This window comes from Gigantopelta aegis, chromosome 4, assembly GCF_016097555.1.
Source record: "Gigantopelta aegis isolate Gae_Host chromosome 4, Gae_host_genome, whole genome shotgun sequence".
Classification (NCBI taxonomy): Eukaryota; Metazoa; Mollusca; class Gastropoda; order Neomphalida; family Peltospiridae; genus Gigantopelta; species Gigantopelta aegis.
The window spans coordinates 35845528-35864345 of record NC_054702.1 but is presented as its reverse complement, the minus strand read 5'-3'; the positions used below and the strand labels follow the sequence as shown (position 1 = coordinate 35864345).

Genomic DNA, 18818 nt, shown 5'->3' with positions numbered 1-18818 from the left:
GAAGTGATGGTATTAGATGTAATGAATATAAGACAAGGATACAAATTACATAAGCAGTTTAGAGAATTCGTGGTCACACGAAAACTAGTCTGCTGTACACTTACGGCTCATATAGACTGCGGCGCGTGCGTGCGGTTTGGCTAAAAAAACAAAAACAAAAAACACCCTGAAATACATTAGTTTCAATGACAGCGTTTAGTCTGGATGCATGCGATGCGTGCGTCTACAAAATGCATGCTGCCAGCCGCAATGAAATAATCATATATGGTGTATATATGCCTAAAACGCAAGCATCCAGACGCATCCAGTCTTGATGAGCCTATTGGTATTTATGTTATGAGTCAAAGTAGTATACCTTTGCAGAGACCACAGCTCCAGGCACATTGATGTAGTAATTTTCTTCTTAATTTATTACACATCTGTTTTTCGCGCACCCCGGCACAAAAGTTCCATTTGCTAGGGTCATCTATACACGGTCCTGAAAGTAAACATGCTGGGTCGAGTTTACGAAGCTTTTTTTTTTTCTTAAACGCAGGTGCTAAGACATAAACAAGCATCGTAAATTCGGCCCGCTGTATTTTTGTCAATCCAAACCTTACATGCATGTTGTTTCTATAACTCAACAGACTAAATGAAGTGTGTGTGTGTGTGGGGGGGGGGGGGGGGGTCTTCTGCTTACAAAATAAATTATTATCACTTATTTAATAAAGTATGTGATATATAGAAAATATTGCATGAGTGGTCGTTAGATACCATTAATCTTATATTAGGAGTTGTTACAAGCAAATGCGCCATGGATACGTTTCTAAATGACGAGTTGTAAGATAAATTTGATCTAACGAACTCGAACGTAATATTCTATTTATAACATATCCAAAATAACATTAGGTTTAAAAATAATTAATAGTAAATTTGACAATGTTTTACCGACTGACCTACAGTTATTAAACTGAAAGATTGCTTTCTAAAATGTTCTTTTAAAAATGGCCTCTTTGTGAATGGTGTTCTCTCTCTCTCTCTCTCTCTCTCTCTCTCTCTCTCTCTCTCTCTCTCTCTCTCTCCTTTCTTCCTCCTCGCTCTCTCTCTTTCTTTCTCTCATTGTTTCAGTCTTTCTCATTCTTTCAGTGTCTCTCCCTGTCTTTCTCTCTCCCTCCTCCCTTCTCTCTCTCTCCCTTTTCTCTCTCTCTCTCTCTCTCTCTCTCTCTCTCTCTCTCTCTCTCTCTCTCACACATTCTTTCAGTCTTTCTGATTCTATCTTTCTCTCTCGATCAAGTGTCAAAATAACTATGTGTTAGACACCAAATAATAAGTTTAAAATGTGGTAGGTAAAGTTTCGTTAAATTAATATTCCGTTTCTTTTCATTTAAAGTCAAATATAAGAACTATTTCTGGAAGGAAAGCAAAGGAATCAGGAACAGATTTAAAAAATAAAAATTCTTGGAGAATATGACCCGAAACCTCCCAGAAACCTCGCTTGCCACAACGAGTGTAGACCGCCCTACCTCACAATTTGGAAATATTTGTTTAGCGATACCTCAGCACATTTTAAAGTATGGGGATTTGATGTCTAATTAATACGTCTTATTCACAAGACGCCAGAAAATACTAATAATTTCAATGCTCCCAACCACGGAATGCGTTATTATGAACGAATATTAACATTATCTGTTCATCTACCAACCTCGCCATGTCGTAGTCGGCACCGGTGTTGTAGTAGTAGTTGGGGATGGCCCTGCAAATACAAAAAACGAACTGGTATTTAAAACAATAACAAATCCCTACAAAAAACAACAACAACAAAAAAAAACACTAAATAAAAAACACAACAAATTAAAAATAATAATAAAAAAAATAATAATAATATAAAAAACACCCACCCAATCCCTACCTCCAAAAACAAACCCCACTGCCCCTCCCCCCTCCCCCCCCAAAAAAAAGAAAAAAAAAGAAAAAAAGAAAGAAAAAAGAAGAAAACAAACATCACAAAATACCCCAAAACAACCAAAAAAACACATCAAAACAACAAAAAACCCACCCCAAAACAACTTTAAAAACACCCACCCTAAAACAAAAAAACAACAAAAAGCAAAAAAGCAAAACAAAACCAACAAAAGCAGAGGAGAACAGAAAACAAAAAGAAAAAAAGACCCCCCCCCCCCCCCCCCCCCCCCAACCAAAACAAAAAAAGTTCTCATTCCAGCCAGTACACCACGACTGGTATATCAAAGGCCGTGGTATGTATTAGCCTGTCTGTGGGATGGTGCATATAAAAGATCCCTTGCTGCTAATCGAAACGTGTAACCCATAAATTGGCGACAGCGGGTTTTCTCTCAATATCTGTGTGGTTCTTAAACATATGTCTCACGCCATATAACCGCAAATGGAGTGTGTTGAGTGCGTCGTTAAATAAAACATTTCTTTCATTCTTTGATTTATTAATCATCGGATATTGGGTGTTAAACATTTGGTAATTTTGACATTTAGTCTTAGAAAGGAAACCCGCTACGTTTTTTCCATTAGTAGCAAGGGGTATTTTATATGCACCATCCTACAGACAGGATAGCACATACCACGGCCTTTGATATACCAGTCGTGGTGCAGTGGCTGGAACGAGAGAGACGCACATGCAGGCAATCAAAAAGAGAAGGAAACAAAAACACATACATATATACATATAGTTACAAACACAGAGAGATTTAACAAGATGAAACTAAAAATAAAATCATTTGTATTTTTTAGAGCTACTGGTTAAAGTGAAAAGACGTGTTGGATATCAGTGAAAATGGATCTGGCGTTTGTTATATCGGTTATGTGACATTTTCTGCCTTCATCCATTATTTGTAAATTCAGTATCTGAATATGGTTAACGCTTAAGGAAAGAATTCGGGAGCTGGGTGCTATTGGGGAGACTTGAACCAAAGATTAACAAAGTTCTAAACGACCTTGACATTACTCTAGGGTCATACAGCACTATCACGTGAATCGGATGAACACCTATACCAAGTATTAAATCGCCCACTAAAGGATTGCATTTGTCATTTCTACTAGATATTTGTTAACAACGATGTCCTGTGTGTAACTTGTATTAATCTACCATCTATGTTATAGGTTTCAAGTTCGAGGTGTACAGTCAAATATTTACGGAGTAAAAACAGCTATGGGTGTGATTAGCAGTAATATGTGACACTGATTATTTGTGAAAATACTATTATCCATTGACAATAAATAAATACACTTTTATTTGTTATACAGTTGTTATGCAGTATATACCAGAGGTTGAAACTAATGCGGGTACCCCCAAAAATGGAACTGCAATTTTCAGCAAAAATAACGGTTGCTAATAAAAACATTAATTAAATCTCTTAAATGGTATGTGACCATCCATTGTTTTACTGGTAGATTAGGTGTGAGGTGTCACACGTTTTACTGCTGTACGTCCTGGGTGTGTTGATACGCTGCTTATATCAGCTTTATTGGTAAACGTTAACATTATCGGCAATAGGAATTGATTTGGTCTATTGGAACCTACAATGGCAGGAAACCCCACGTTTAGTCGGTTTCAAAATGCGACCAATATATCCATATGAGTAATTTATGTATTGATTTACCAATTCCACCTCCAAAATAACTAAGTAAAATAGAATACACCATGCTTTAAACAAGATACCTCTGCAGAGACCGCAACTCCAGGCACACTCCCGTTGAATATTATAAGTCAACCCTGAACACATCTGTTTTTTGCGCACAGCAGCACAAAAAGCCCATTTACGAGGGTCATCGGTACACGGTCCTGGAAAACAAACCGAAAAATCCTGAGAGAATACTATAGAAGACAAAACACGGTGGATATCAAATAAAAGACCACAACAGAGATACAGGTGAAAAGGAACGTAAACAATGTATACTTCAAGACACATTTCACATATTTTAACTCTTTGTTTTGAACACGCCCGATCTTTCTATATTTCAGAAACGGATCTAGGAACTTGTAAAGGTAGGATCACACAAAAATCAAAAAAGGGCAAAAAGTGTTTCGAAGACAAATGAGCTCCCAAGGGTAGCCATATTTGTAGTGGGGTTCGGGGGCATGTTCCTCGGCAAATTTCGAAATAAAGATGCCCAGAGAAGTGTTTTCAGGGAAACTGTGTTGTGGATTATGAATTAGAAATGTATTTAAAAAGGGCACTTCAAATGGGCGGGGTGAGTTACGGAATACCTGTGCCCCTCCCCACCCCACCCCCCCCCCCCCCACCCCCACCCCCATCAGCCAATGCGTTTTAGTTACCAACCTTTCCATGCTGTAGTTGGTTTTCGTGTTGTTGTTGTAGTCGTTGTAGTCGTAGTAGGTGAAGGGCCTGCCAAAATAATGTTAACAAATGTCTATATAAAACTTTTCAAAAAAAATAACCACAAATCGCCGTCAACCCCATTCTTTACTTATGACGTTGACATCGTCACGTGACTTGGCTTACAGTTAACGAGAAATCCTCTGGTTTAGTCATTTAGAGCATTTATTTATATTTTAAAATTATTTTTTTATATTTACTGTTTGTCTAGAAGTTTTTAATATGTATCATTTCTACTAGGTGTCTATGAATAATAATGATGTGTTGTGCGTAACGTCTATGTTTGTTGTGAGTTAGTGTTAGTTTAGATGGTTGTAATCTAATATCATTTCTACCAGAGGTCTGTTAGCTGCATTCTGATTGAAAACACCTCTACAGGTCTGACATGAGCTCCAACGGGATGCTCATAGATCCACAGGTAATAGTTATTAACCAGTGGAGCTAATTTTAATCAGATTGTGTTAGCCGGAAACACGTTACAATGGCAGGATATGACAGTCCAATGTATCATCGTAATACGTACGAGTACTTTACGTCTTACCAATATATATTCCACCACCAAAATGCCTAACCAGCATAGATCTCATGACTTAAGTAACATACCTCTGCAGAGACCGCAACTCCAGGCACACTCCCGTTGAATATTATAAGTCAACCCTGAACACATCTGTTTTTTGCGCACAGCAGCACAGAACGCCCATTTACGAGGGTCATCGATACACGGTCCTGGAAAAAGAAACCCCACAGAGTAAGTCTTTTAGAGAGAACGCTATTGACAACAAAACACAGTCTCTGAGAACTGTTCTGGAGGACGAGTTATCACAGTCGCTCGTGTAAAAGGTTTTTGAGCTAAACGTCATATGATAAAATGCGATGGTAGCAGTTAAATTGTTCGCGGGCGCTCTGCCTCCTAAACTCGCCACTGTACAGAAGTAACATCATTAACATGGACAAAACAGAATTAAAATTAAAAGAACGCATTGAATAAATAGTCATCGGCTATTAGATATCAGACAACAAACCCCAACACAGAGATATAGGTGAAAAGATAAAACAAAGTTTGTTTTGTTTAATGACACCACTAGAGCACATTGATTTATTAATCATCGGCTATTGAATGTCAAACATATGGATCTTTTATATTCACCATCCCACAGACATGACAGCATATACCATGGCCTTTGATATACCAGTCGTGGTGCACAGGCTGGAACGAGAAATAACCCAATCTTTTAGATGCATTACGGGGATCGATCCTAGACTAACCACGCATCAAGCGAGCGCTTTACCACTGGGATACATCCGCTCCCTGGGTGAAAAGAAACATAATGTATAGTTCCAGGTGTACGTGCAGGAATTATAGCAGTGGGGAGGGAGGGTCTAGTCTGTGTCGAGCGAAGTTTATGGGGGTGGGGTGGATGCTCGAGACATGTCCTCCAGGAAAATGTATTTAGAATTATTCAAGGAACAGACCCTAGTTTCAACCCGTAAAATTTAACACTAGGTTTAGTTAATCTACAAACCTGTAACACATTTGGATAAAGTTACAATTGAGTAAAACATGAGTCTGTGACTTTGAAATGGTGAAATACTCTCTAAAAATAGACTAAAACTCGACTCCATTACTGTTACTTCTCGGACGCACGTGCGGTTTTAAAAATATGAGAAATGCATTTTGTGATATTAAAAACACCAGAAAGACCAAAAACACTTCGAATGTACGAAAATTGTATAATCTAAACCATAACATCTAAGTAAAGTATGTTTTCAGTTATCAAAAACGGCTATAATAGTAAAAAATATACCTTAGTGTTTAAAAACCAGGGTATGTCCCTTTAAACAGGGAGGGTATGCGACCACCGAAACCCTCCACCTGCACACACCCCTGTGTTCAAGACAGTTTGTTTTGTTTAACGAAACCACTGGAGCATATTGCTTAATTAATCATCGGCTATAGGATGTCAAACATTTGATAATTCGGACACATAGTTATCAGAGGACACCCGCTACATTGTTCTTAATGCAGCAAGGGATCTTTTAGATGCATTACCCCACAGACAGGATAACACATATCACGGCCTTTGATATACCAGTCGTGTTGCACTGGCTGGAACGAGAAACAGTCCAATGGGCCCACCGACGGGAGTTGAAGACAGTAATCTGCCTGATCCTGTCTTTAAATAGGCGCGCACTTTCTACGTTTATAGTTACATACCTTTCCATGCTGTAGTTGGTTTTTGTGTCGTGGTCGTAGTTGTAGTTGTTGTAGTCGTAGTAGGAGAAGGTCCTAAAAAAATAATGTTAACAAATTTCAATAATTCGCCCTCAACAACATTTCTTTTACTTATGTTGTTTACAACCTCACGTGATTTAGCTTTGATTGTCATAGTTAACGAGAACTCTGGTTTAGTCGTTAGAGAATTGTGATTTGTTTACATTTTCTGTTTGTAAAAAAGGATTGTAGTATATGTTATTTTTACTAGATATCTGGGGATAATGATGTCTTGCGTGTAACCTCTATGCTTGTAGTGAGTTGCTGTACTTTAATTTGTTTAAAGGCTTGTAATATTTATCATTCGGTTTTCTACCAGAGGTGTATTAGTCGGAAATATGTCACAATGGCAGGATATGGCAGTCGCTTTTAAAAATGCGACCAATGTCGCATCGTACGTTATGAATACTTTGCGTATTCCTATTTTACCAATTCCATCACCAAAATAACTAAGTAAAGTAGAATATATCATGCTTTAAACAACATACCTCTGCAGAGACCGCAACTCCAGGCACACAGTCGTTGAATATTGTAAGTCAACCCTGAACACATCTGTTTTTTGCGCACTGCACGACAAAACACCCATTTACGAGGGTCATCGATACACGGTCCTGAAAAACACCAAAAAAAACACCCCAGAGAACGCTATAGACAACAAAACACAAGTCTTTGAACACTGTTCAGGAGAACAAGTGATTGCAGTTACACGCCAGACTGTTTTTTGCGCCTAGCGTTAGATGACACAAGACGATCGATAGTACCAGTTAATTTGTTCGCGAGCGTTTGGCCTCCCAAACTGGCCACTGTACAGAGGTCACATATCCATGGTCATTGTCATAGGAAAATAAGATATAACATTTTAAAAATACTACACAAGCAATACATGTTCCCTACCAGGCCCAACAAATTTTCGTATCTCCTAGGTTCAAGGGCCATTACTCTGTGAAAAATAGGTAAACCGCCATGAAAGTCAAACTTGATATGTAACAGTACATGATAAAGTTATACAATTTTTCTTATCTCAATATCATAGGCATTGTAAAAAAAAACAAAAAAAACAACAAAAAACAACAAAAACTAAAACTAAACAACCGAAAACAAAAGTCTAGAAACAAATGTTTATATTTCCTAAGTTCAAGGGCAATAATTGTGTAAAAAAAGAAGGGTAAATCGTCATGAAAATCAACCTTGATCTGTAACAGTACATGGTACAAAAATTCAGTTCATTGTTTGGAAGCATTGTGAAAAAAGGTCCGGAAAATTATGTGGGACAGACGAACGGACAGACAGACAACAGACAGAAGGATGGAGATGAAACCTATAATCCCCTTCGGTTTGACCCAGTTGGGGACTAATAAAAAGAACGCATTGATTAGTTAGTCATCGGCTATTTGATATCAGACAACAGACTCCACCACAGAAATACAGGTGAAAAGGAACATAAAGAAGGTATAGTTTCAGGGGCGTGTGCAGGGAGGGTCTAGTCTGTAGCGAGCGAAGATTATGGGGGTGGGGTGGAGGGTCAAGACATGTTTCCCAGAGAACTATACTGAGAAAAATGAAATTTGTTTCAGCAGGGAAGGGGCTTTGAATCCCCGAAACCCTATCCCGGCAGGCACATCCGCCCGAGTTCAAGACCAAAGCCGGTTTATCCGAAGAGCGCATGTACCACGTGCAACGGGTTTGGCGCTTCAGGGGGCCCTGCGGTGATGTGTACATTTCTTTTCCCCCGGGTAATTTTTCCCCTCTCCCCGAGGGGGGTTGCAAAATATATATACTGGTAGGTGGGCTTCGCAGTTGTTTGTGCTACAGGCCCGGCGGATCCTTATACCGGCTCTGGTCAAGTCAGTAATCTGCCTGATCCTGCCGTTAAATACGCGCGCACATTCTACGTTTATAGTTATATACCTTTCCATGCTGTAGTTGGTTTTCGTGTCGTTGTCGTAGTTGTAGTTGCTGTAGTCGTAGTAGGTGAAGGGCCTGGAAAAATAATATTAACAAATTTCAATAAATGACTTTCCAATAACTAACTTTCTTTTAAAAAAAAAGCACAATAATACCACATCAAAAACAATAAAATAATAAAAATCGCCCTCAACAACATGTTTTACAATAATGTTTAGGCTACAACCTCACGTGATTTAGCTTTGAGTGTTATAGTTAACGAGAACTCTGGTTTAGTCGTTAGAGGATTGTATTTGGTTAACATTTTGTGTTTGTATAGAGGAATGTAGTATTTGTTATTTCTACAAGATATCTGGGAATAATGATGTCTTGCGTGTAACGTCTATGTTTGTAGTGAGTTGCTGTACTTTAATTTGTTTAGAGGCTTGTAATATTTATCATTCAGTTTTCTACCAGAGGTGTATTAGTCGGAAATATGTCACAATGGCATGACATGACAGTCGCGTTTTAAAATGCGACCAATGTTGCATCGTAAGGTATGAGTACTTTACGTATTCCTATTTTACCAATATTCCACCACCAAAATATCTAACTAGCATAGATCTGATGATTTAAACAAGATACCTCTGCAGAGACCGCAACTCCAGGCACACAGTCGTTGAATATTGTAAGTCGACCCTGAACACATCTCTTTTTTGCGCACTGCACGACAAAACGCCCATTTACGAGGGTCATCGACACACGGTCCTGAAAAAAAAAAAAAAATCCCAGAGAACGCTATAGACAACAAAACACAGTCTCAGTCACACTATAGACTGTTTTTTGCGCCTAGCATAGATGCTACAAGACGATCGATAGTACCAGTTAATTTGTTCGCGAGCGCTCGGCCTCTTAAACTCGCCACTGTACAGAGGCCACATATCCATGGCCACTGTCATAAAAAATATATATATATATAACATTTTAAAGAGTACTGCACCAGCAAAACATGTTCCCTACCAGGCCCAACAAATTTTCGTATCTCCTAGATTAAAGGGCCATTACTCTGTGAAAAATGGGTAAATCATCATGGAAGTCAAACTTGATTTGTAACATTACATGATAAAGCTATACACAAAATTCTATCTTAATACCACAGGCATTGTACAAAAAATAAAAATAAAGTCCAGAAAACTAATTTTCATATCTCCTAAGTTCAAGGGCGATAACTCTGTAAAAAAGAAGGGTAAATTGTAATGAAAATCAAACTTGATCTGTAACAGCACATGGTACAAAAACTATATACAAAATTTCAGTTCATTATTTGGAAGCATTGTGGAAAAAGGTCCGGAAAACTATGTGTGACAGACGAACGGACAGGCAGACAGCAGACAGAAGGATGGAGATGAAACCTATAGTCCCCATTGGTTTGACCCAGATGGGGACTAATGCAAAGAACGCATTGATTAGTTAGTCATCGGCTATTGGATATCAAAGATCAGACCCCACAACAGAAATACAGATGAAAAGGAACACAATGCATTGTGGAAAGTTTGTTAAAATTTGTTTTGTTTAACGACACCACTAGAGAACATTGATTCATTATTCATCGGCTATTGGATGTCAAACATATGGTAATTTTGACACAATCATAGATAGGAAACCCAATAAAAAATGTCCATTTGCAGCAATGGATATTTTATGTGCACCATGCCACAGACAGGATAACACATACCACTGCCTTTGATAAACCAGCCGTGGTGCACTGGCTAGAACGAGAAATAGCCAAATGGGCCCACCGACGGGAATTGATCCTAGACAGACTGCGCATCAGGCGTACACTTTACAACTGGGCTATGTCCCTCCCCTTGTATTGTTGAATGCAAGACAGCAGTCTGCCAGACTGTCTTTAAATACGCGCGCACTTTCGTCGTTTATAGTTATATACCCTTGTATTGTTGAATGCAAGACAGTAGTCTGCCAGACTGTCTTTAAATACGCGCGCACTTTCGTCGTTTATAGTTATATACCCTTGTATTGTTGAATGCAAGACAGCAGTCTGCCAGACTGTCTTTAAATACGCGCGTACTTTCGTCGTTTATAGTTATATACCCTTGTATTGTTGAATGCAATGCAAGACAGTAGTCTGCCAGACTCTGTCTTTAAATACGCACGCACTTTCGTCGTTTATAGTTATATACCCTTGTATTGTTGAATGCAAGACAGCAGTCTGCCAGACTGTCTTTAAATACGCGCGCACTTTCGTCGTTTATAGTTATATACCCTTGTATTGTTGAATGCAAGACAGCAGTCTGCCAGACTGTCTTTAAATACGCGCGCACTTTCGTCGTTTATAGTATATACCCTTGTATTGTTGAATGCAAGACAGCAGTCTGCCAGACTGTCTTTAAATACGCGCGCACTTTCGTCGTTTATAGTTATATACCCTTGTATTGTTGAATGCAAGACAGCAGTCTGCCAGACTGTCTTTAAATACGCGCGCACTTTCGTCGTTTATAGTTATATACCCTTGTATTGTTGAATGCAAGACAGTAGTCTGCCAGACTCTGTCTTTAAATACGCGCGCACTTTCGTCGTTTATAGTTATATACCCTTGTATTGTTGAATGCAAGACAGCAGTCTGCCAGACTGTCTTTAAATACGCGCACACTTTCGTCGCTTATAGTTATATACCCTTGTATTGTTGAATGCAAGACAGCAGTCTGCCAGACTGTCTTTAAATACGCGCGCACTTTCGTCGTTTATAGTTATATACCCTTGTATTGTTGAATGCAAGACAGTAGTCTGCCAGACTCTGTCTTTAAATACGCGCGCACTTTCGTCGCTTATAGTTATATACCCTTGTATTGTTGAATGCAAGACAGCAGTCTGCCAGACTGTCTTTAAATACGCGCGCACTTCCGTCGCTTATAGTTATATACCCTTGTATTGTTGAATGCAAGACAGCAGTCTGCCAGACTGTCTTTAAATACGCGCGCACTTTCGTCGTTTATAGTTATATACCCTTGTATTGTTGAATGCAAGACAGTAGTCTGCCAGACTCTGTCTTTAAATACGCGCGCACTTTCGTCGCTTATAGTTATATACCCTTGTATTGTTGAATGCAAGACAGCAGTCTGCCAGACTGTCTTTAAATACGCGCGGACTTTCGTCGCTTATAGTTATATACCCTTGTATTGTTGAATGCAAGACAGTAGTCTGCCAGACTCTGTCTTTAAATACGCGCGGACTTTCGTCGTTTATAGTTATATACCCTTGTATTGTTGAATGCAAGACAGCAGTCTGCCAGACTGTCTTTAAATACGCGCGCACTTTCGTCGTTTATAGTTATATACCCTTGTATTGTTGAATGCAAGACAGTAGTCTGCCAGACTCTGTCTTTAAATACGCGCGCACTTTCGTCATTTATAGTTATATACCCTTGTATTGTTGAATGCAAGACAGTAGTCTGCCAGACTCTATCTTTAAATACGCGCGCACTTTCGTCGTTTATAGTTATATACCCTTGTATTGTTGAATGCAAGACAGCAGTCTGCCAGACTGTCTTTAAGTACGCGCGCACTTTCGTCGTTTATAGTTATATACCATTGTATTGTTGAATGCAAGACAGCAGTCTGCCAGACTGTCTTTAAATACCCGCGCACTTTCGTCGTTTATAGTTATATACCCTTGTATTGTTGAATGCAAGACAGCAGTCTGCCAGACTGTCTTTAAATACGCGCGCACTTTCGTCATTTATAGTTATATACCCTTGTATTGTTGAATGCAAGACAGTAGTCTGCCAGACTCTGTCTTTAAATACGCGCGCACTTTCGTCGTTTATAGTTATATACCCTTGTATTGTTGAATGCAAGACAGCAGTCTGCCAGACTGTCTTTAAATACGCGCGCACTTTCGTCATTTATAGTTATATACCCTTGTATTGTTGAATGCAAGACAGCAGTCTGCCAGACTGTCTTTAAATACGCGCGCACTTTCGTCATTTATAGTTATATACCATTGTATTGTTGAATGCAAGACAGCAGTCTGCCAGACTGTCTTTAAATACGCGCGCACTTTCGTCATTTATAGTTATATACCCTTGTATTGTTGAATGCAAGACAGTAGTCTGCCAGACTCTGTCTTTAAATACGCGCGCACTTTCGTCGTTTATAGTTATATACCCTTGTATTGTTGAATGCAAGACAGTAGTCTACCAGACTCTATCTTTAAATACGCGCAGACTTTCGTCGTTTATAGTTATATACCCTTGTATTATGGAATGCAAGACAGCAGTCTGCCAGACTGTCTTTAAATACGCGCGCACTTTCGTCGTTTATAGTTATATACCCTTGTATTGTTGAATGCAAGACAGCAGTCTGCCAGACTCTGTCTTTAAATACGCGCGCACTTTCGTCGTTTATAGTTATATACCTTTCCATGCTGTAGTTGGTTTTCGTGTCGTGGTTGTAATTGCTGTAGTCGTAGTAAGTGAAGGGCCTGAAAAAAACAAAACCTTTCATTGAATATATTTTTTTTAAATAACCAAAAATTGCCATCAACCCCATTCTTTACTTATAATATTTACAACTTGAAGTTTTGTGGGTTTTTTTTTTTTTTTTTTTTACATTTATATGTTTGTCTAGAAAAATGTAATTTATGTTTGTCTAAAAGATTGTGTCAGTTCTATTAGTTATCCAAATAATATTTCCAAATACTTACCTTTTTTGACACCCAATACTCGAAGTGTATTTTTGTGCTGAGGTGTTGTTAAACATGCATTCAGTCATTTTACTAGATATCTATCTATCAACAATGACGTACTGTTTGGAACTATTATGTTTGTAACGAATTACTGTTTATCTAGAGGATTGTAATACTACTATTTACCATTTCCACAAGATTTCTTTATGAATGATAATGACGTCTTGTATGTAACTTGTATGTGTCTTGTGGGTTAATGTTATGCTAGGCTCAGACTGTCAACTGCCAGTAGAGAGAAAGTTGGCCAACTCGACGGTTGCCTTGTAATTTCCACAACTCCCGCTCAGATTAACAACTAATTGGTTATACGACGTGAATCAAGTTGTACGAACGCTCAGACTAGCAACTGGACCGTCGTAGAAGTTGTGACAACGTTGGCCAACTTTCTGCTGGCAGTTGGTAGTCTAAGCTTAGCATGATGCTTATTCTAGAGGGTTGTAATCTTTATCATTTTTACTAGCGGTCTGTTAGTCGGAAACACGTTACAATGGCAGGTCATGACAGTCGCTTAATGGGACAGTCCTGACTTTACAACCATCGTGAAGTGTTTCCGATCAATAGAGCCTTTTCGATGACGTAACATACAAATAAAATATTTTTTTTTATTTAAAATATCAGTGTCTGTATTTACAAGGTGTTTGTTGTTGTCCTAATGCGTGTAGTAGCCCAAACCAGATTTTACCTCCCAAAACTTTCGTACGTACGAAAAAATATATATCATGAGTACTACAAACATTAGTATACAACCGCAAACACATTCCATATACAGACACTGATATTCTAAACAAGAAAATGTATTTACTATGAAATAGTAGTCGCCAACAAGGCTCTGTTATCGCAAACATCTTACAATGGCTGCAAACTCAGGACAGTCTTTTTAAAAAGAAATGTGACTAACGTATAATCGTAATAAGTACGAGTATTTTATGTTTTCCAATTTTACCAATATACAGAGGCCCCATCATTTTGCGATAGTTATAATTTTATTATATATTAATTTTCAGGTTTTTACGATCCCCTCCAAACCTCCCAAAGGTTCCCTTGGCATTCCACCTCATGTCACTTCCCCCCACCCCTAAATGGATTTTCTGGATCCGCCACTGATATATATTCCACCATCAAAATACCTAACTAGCATAGATCTGATGATTTAAATAAGATACCTTTGCAGAGACCGCAACTCCAGGCACACAGTCGTTTAACACTATAAGTCAAATTAGGACACATCCGTCGTTTGCTCATTGCACGACAAAACTTCCGTTTACGAGGGTCGTCGATACATGGTCCTGAAAAAAAGAAGAAAAAAGAACGCTATTAAAGGGACATTCCTGAGTTTGCTGCAATTTGTAGATGTTATCGACTAACAGAGACTTTTTAACAATTGTAATTACATATCAAATATATTTTTCTGCATAAAATATTAGTGGCTGTCTATTAAACGTGTTTCTAATCGTTCTAATATTTGTACTAGGTTAAATTTCATTTTATTTCCTAAAATATTGTACGTACGAAATTATTTGAAGACAAAATCCAGTTTAGGCTTCTTAGAAATATTAAGACGACCAGAAACACATTGAATATACAGACACTGATATTCTAAACAAGAAAATATATTTAATATGTAAGTTTAATCGTAGAAATGTTTTATTAGTTGGAAACATCTTACAATGGAGCAAACCTAAGTACTGTTCAGGAGGGCGAGTGATCACTGTCGTTGGCACATAATGTTAGATACATGCGATATGATAGAAGACGATTGTACCAGTTAATTTGTTCGCGAGCGCTCGGCCTCCCAAACGCGCGACTGTACAGAGGCCACATATCCATGGACACTGCCATGGAGAAGCAAATAAAAAAAGCACACTGATTAATTAATCATCGACCACTGGGATTAACGATACCACTAGAGCATGTATTAATCAACGGCTATCAAACAACACTCCACAACAGTTAGTTCGTTTTGTTTAACGATACCACTAGAGCACATTGACGTATTAGTCATCGGCTATCGGATGTGAAACATTTGGTAATTTTGACATACATAGTCATACATAAATTACCCGCTACATTTTTTCATTAGAAACAATGGGTATTTTATATGTACGATCCCACAAACAAGATAGCACATACCATGGTCTTTGATATGCCAGCTGGTTGTTGTGCCGACGGGGATCAATCCCAGACAGACCGCGCATCAGATGAGCGCTTTATCATTGAGTTACGAGCCGCCTCTACTCCCACCCCCGACAGAGATACTGGTGAAAAGGAACGTTAACAATGTATATTTCAGGACACGCAATCTGTGCGCGTATTATAGTCACAAACCTGTCCACGCTGGAGTTGTAGTAGTTAAAGTCGTAGTAGGCGAAGGGCCTGCAAAAAAATAATTTTTACAATTTTTTATAACAAACTTTCTTTTTAAAAAAAATTAAAAAATCTGTTTATTAAAAAATTACTCTCAACCCCATTCTTTAATTAAGCCGTGTGTTCGAAACTCCATTCTGTTTCAGAAGAAAATTCCCTGCTCAAGAAAATTTTATTTTATTTCAATATATTTTTCGAGGGAGCGTGACTCGATCCCCACCCCACTCCTAATAAAATCTGGTTGTCTAGACCCTCCTGCTAAAATTCCTGCATACTCTGCGAATACAATGATGTTAACAGCGTCACGAGACCTTGTGCCCCATCCCAAGTAGCGATCTTAGCCCTAAGATCATCGTAAATGCATAACTACTGTATGCACTTAAGGTGATCTTAGCGCTAACATCGCTTCGTGGAACGGGGCCCTGGCCTTGATCGTTTTAGTTCACGACAAAACCTCTGGTTTTGTAGTAAGAGCACTGCATTTTGTTTACATTCTGGTTTTCAAATGCAATTTTGTGTCCATCTTCTGATTTATACACTTTTCTAAATATAGTATATAAAGCATGCACAATAACGCTATTTCCATAGCCGTACGGGCTCCCATTTTTGTAAGGGGGCAGGTTTGCTTTTGCCCGAATTAAACGAAAATGCCAGAATCTGGATAACAACTTTTATTCATATTAGCATTACTACCAAACAGCTATATATGGCTGCAAGCCAATCACTCAGCATTTTTACACGGGTTACAACTAATTTTGAGGGTAGAATGATGGAATTACATGGTAAAAAGGTCTCAGGTTAGCACATTGTGTCCGAATATCTCTATCATTTTTGCCCGAATTTGAGGTTTTGCTCTAGAACTAGGGGGGGGGGGGGGGGGGGGGTACGCTTATGACTATTTCGAAACAAGTCATATAGGGTGGGTACTACACTATTTGGTAACCTATATCATCAACTTTAAAACAGTTGTGCTCCAGATGATAAACATTTTGCTGGCAACTTGAAATGTGTCTAAACTATGGGCCTGGGTAGGCATTCGAAGAAAATAGTGAAATGTTTTATTTGACGATGGACTCAAGACATTTTAACTACGGTTATGTAGCGTCGGAAATATGGTTACGTGTAACAGAGATAATTAGAGAGGAAACCCGCTGCTGCCACACAAAAGGCTACCAAAAAGTAGCTAGATATATTTTATATGCATTATCCAACAGACATGATAATACATACCAGGGCCTTTATTATACCAGTTGTGGAGCACTGGCTGTAACAAAAAATAGCCCAAATTCGCCCACCGACGGGGACCGATCCTAGACCGACCATATATCAAGCGAACGCTTTACCAACGTGCAACGTCGGAAAACATTCGAAAGTTTTTGGTAATATGGGTGATTAGTTTTCTGTAAAATATGATGTCAAATTATTTCATTTTAGTTTTGAATATTGGTAGATGTAGTACTAGAAGGAACTGATTGGATCTCCTTAGCTTGTTGAGTGTTACAGTTACACACCACCATTAATTACTCCATGCAGTTCAATACAATTTCTATGTCAGAATGTATTCTGTGAAACATACAACACTGTCGAGAGGGTCATGTGACTACTAATTTTAGGAAGTGCTCTCAACTGATAAGTACCGTGTAAAAAAAATCAACATAGGTCGACCACGACATTTTTCAATTAATGGCCCCTATGCCTGACCACGGCCTAGTGTTGCTGTTACACACGTGGCATCATGCCACTTGCACAGTTGTTGTCAGTTACTACTACATATAACAAGTTACTTCAAACCAATGAGTTATTTAAATACTACAGAGGTCAGCCTATATGTAATAATCAGACATTTTTTTAAAAACCCATAATATAAGAATTTTTAAGTATTTTTTATTTATTTATAGAAACAGAAATGTTTTATTTAACGACGCACTAAACACATTTTAGTTACGGTATATGGCGTCAGACATATGGTTAAGGACCACACATATACTGAGAGAGGAAACCCGCTGTCGCCACTTTATGGGCTACTCTTTTCGATTAGCAGCAAGGGATCTTTTATATGCACCATCCCACAGACAGGGTAGTACATACCACGGCCTTTGATAAACCAGTTGTGGTGCACTGGCTGAAACGAGAAATAGCCCAATGGGCCCACCGACGGGGATCGATCCTAGACCGACCGCGCATGGAGCGAGCGCTTTACCACTGGGTTACGTCCCGCCCCCTTTTTTTTTATGGGGAACTACTTCCTAAATCTAACTATATTAAACTGCTACAGCAAGTAACGACACGACAAACCGTGGTGTGTTGCCTTTAGGTTTCATAACACGGTTAAATAAGTAACTCTTCTTGAACTACAAAACACAGAACCTGTACAGAAACCACAGCTCCACGGACAATACTGTTTCTTCGCATAAGAACATGTTTCACACAAAGCGTCTTTTGCGCAGAATAGCACACAACGTCCCTTTGAGAGGGTGGTCTGTGCATGGTCCTAAAAGTGACACAGAGACACACATCACAACAAGTCGAGTTTTAGTATGGTTTTGCGTCAGGGGGCTTGTGTCATCCCGTAAGCTATAAGTTATTAGAAGATCACACCTGTTTAGATACCTTCTATACACCCCAGAGGGCAAGGTTAGTCGCAATGGCAATCTTGCAGAGGTAGCCAACTCGATGATTGCGTTGTAATTTCCTCCAACTCCCTACTTACGATGGGTTTGCTCTACTAACAACTAGTATAGGAGTCGTATACAACAACAATCGATATGTAAGAGCGCTCAGGTCGAGAGATCGGCGTGTTGGCCAACTCCGTCGTGGCATTTGGTAGTACTATCCTAGCATAAACCTATATGTTCAATGGCAATTGGCTTAAAGAACATATAATTTAAGTGATACGAGTAACAAATCAATTGTTTTCAGTCTTACGAATTTAAGACCCTCCACATATACAAAATATGTACTGTTGTTATTGTTTACCTTTACCACTGGGAAGGAAGGAAACTGTTTTATTTAACAACGCACTCAACACATTGTATGGCGTCGGACATATGGTTAAGGACTACACATATATTGAGAGAGGAAACCCCCTGTCGCCACTTCGTGGACTATTATTTTCGATTCGCAGCAATGGATCTTTTATAAACACCATCCCACAGACATGATAGCACATATCACGGCATTTGATATAC

The 18818-nt window shown here is 38.8% G+C and overlaps 2 protein-coding genes across 2 annotated transcripts in view; one reads left to right on the top strand and one right to left on the bottom strand.

Annotated features, from left to right (window-relative positions):
• Positions 1-18818, top strand: part of LOC121370477 (leucine-rich repeat-containing protein 74B-like) — a 71766-nt gene that overhangs the window by 16315 nt on the left and 36633 nt on the right. The gene's annotated exons all lie outside the window — the stretch shown is intronic.
• On the bottom strand, positions 1251-15723 carry LOC121370478 (salivary glue protein Sgs-3-like). The gene is made up of 11 exons (XM_041495734.1): positions 15592-15723; positions 14430-14552; positions 12937-13002; positions 9148-9270; positions 8527-8598; positions 7107-7229; positions 6562-6633; positions 4950-5072; positions 4290-4355; positions 3668-3790; positions 1251-1732 (listed from the first exon to the last, which is right to left on the bottom strand). Exons 2-11 carry the CDS (start codon positions 14506-14508, stop codon positions 1674-1676), a joined length of 906 nt encoding a protein of 301 aa, XP_041351668.1. The 5' UTR covers positions 14509-14552; positions 15592-15723; the 3' UTR covers positions 1251-1673.

What these genes read in the sequence shown, in the direction of transcription:
- LOC121370478 (XM_041495734.1), bottom strand. Translation starts at nt 14,508, where the DNA reads ATGAGCAAACGACGGATGTGTCCTAATTTGACTTATAGTGTTAAACGA. An exon ending in GAGTTGCGGTCTCTGCAAAG is followed by an intron (nt 13,003 to 14,429) that starts GTATCTTATTTA and finishes TGTTTTTTTCAG; the next exon opens with GCCCTTCACTTACTACGACT. An exon ending in GAGTTGCGGTCTCTGCAGAG is followed by an intron (nt 8,599 to 9,147) that starts GTATCTTGTTTA and finishes TTATTTTTCCAG; the next exon opens with GCCCTTCACCTACTACGACT.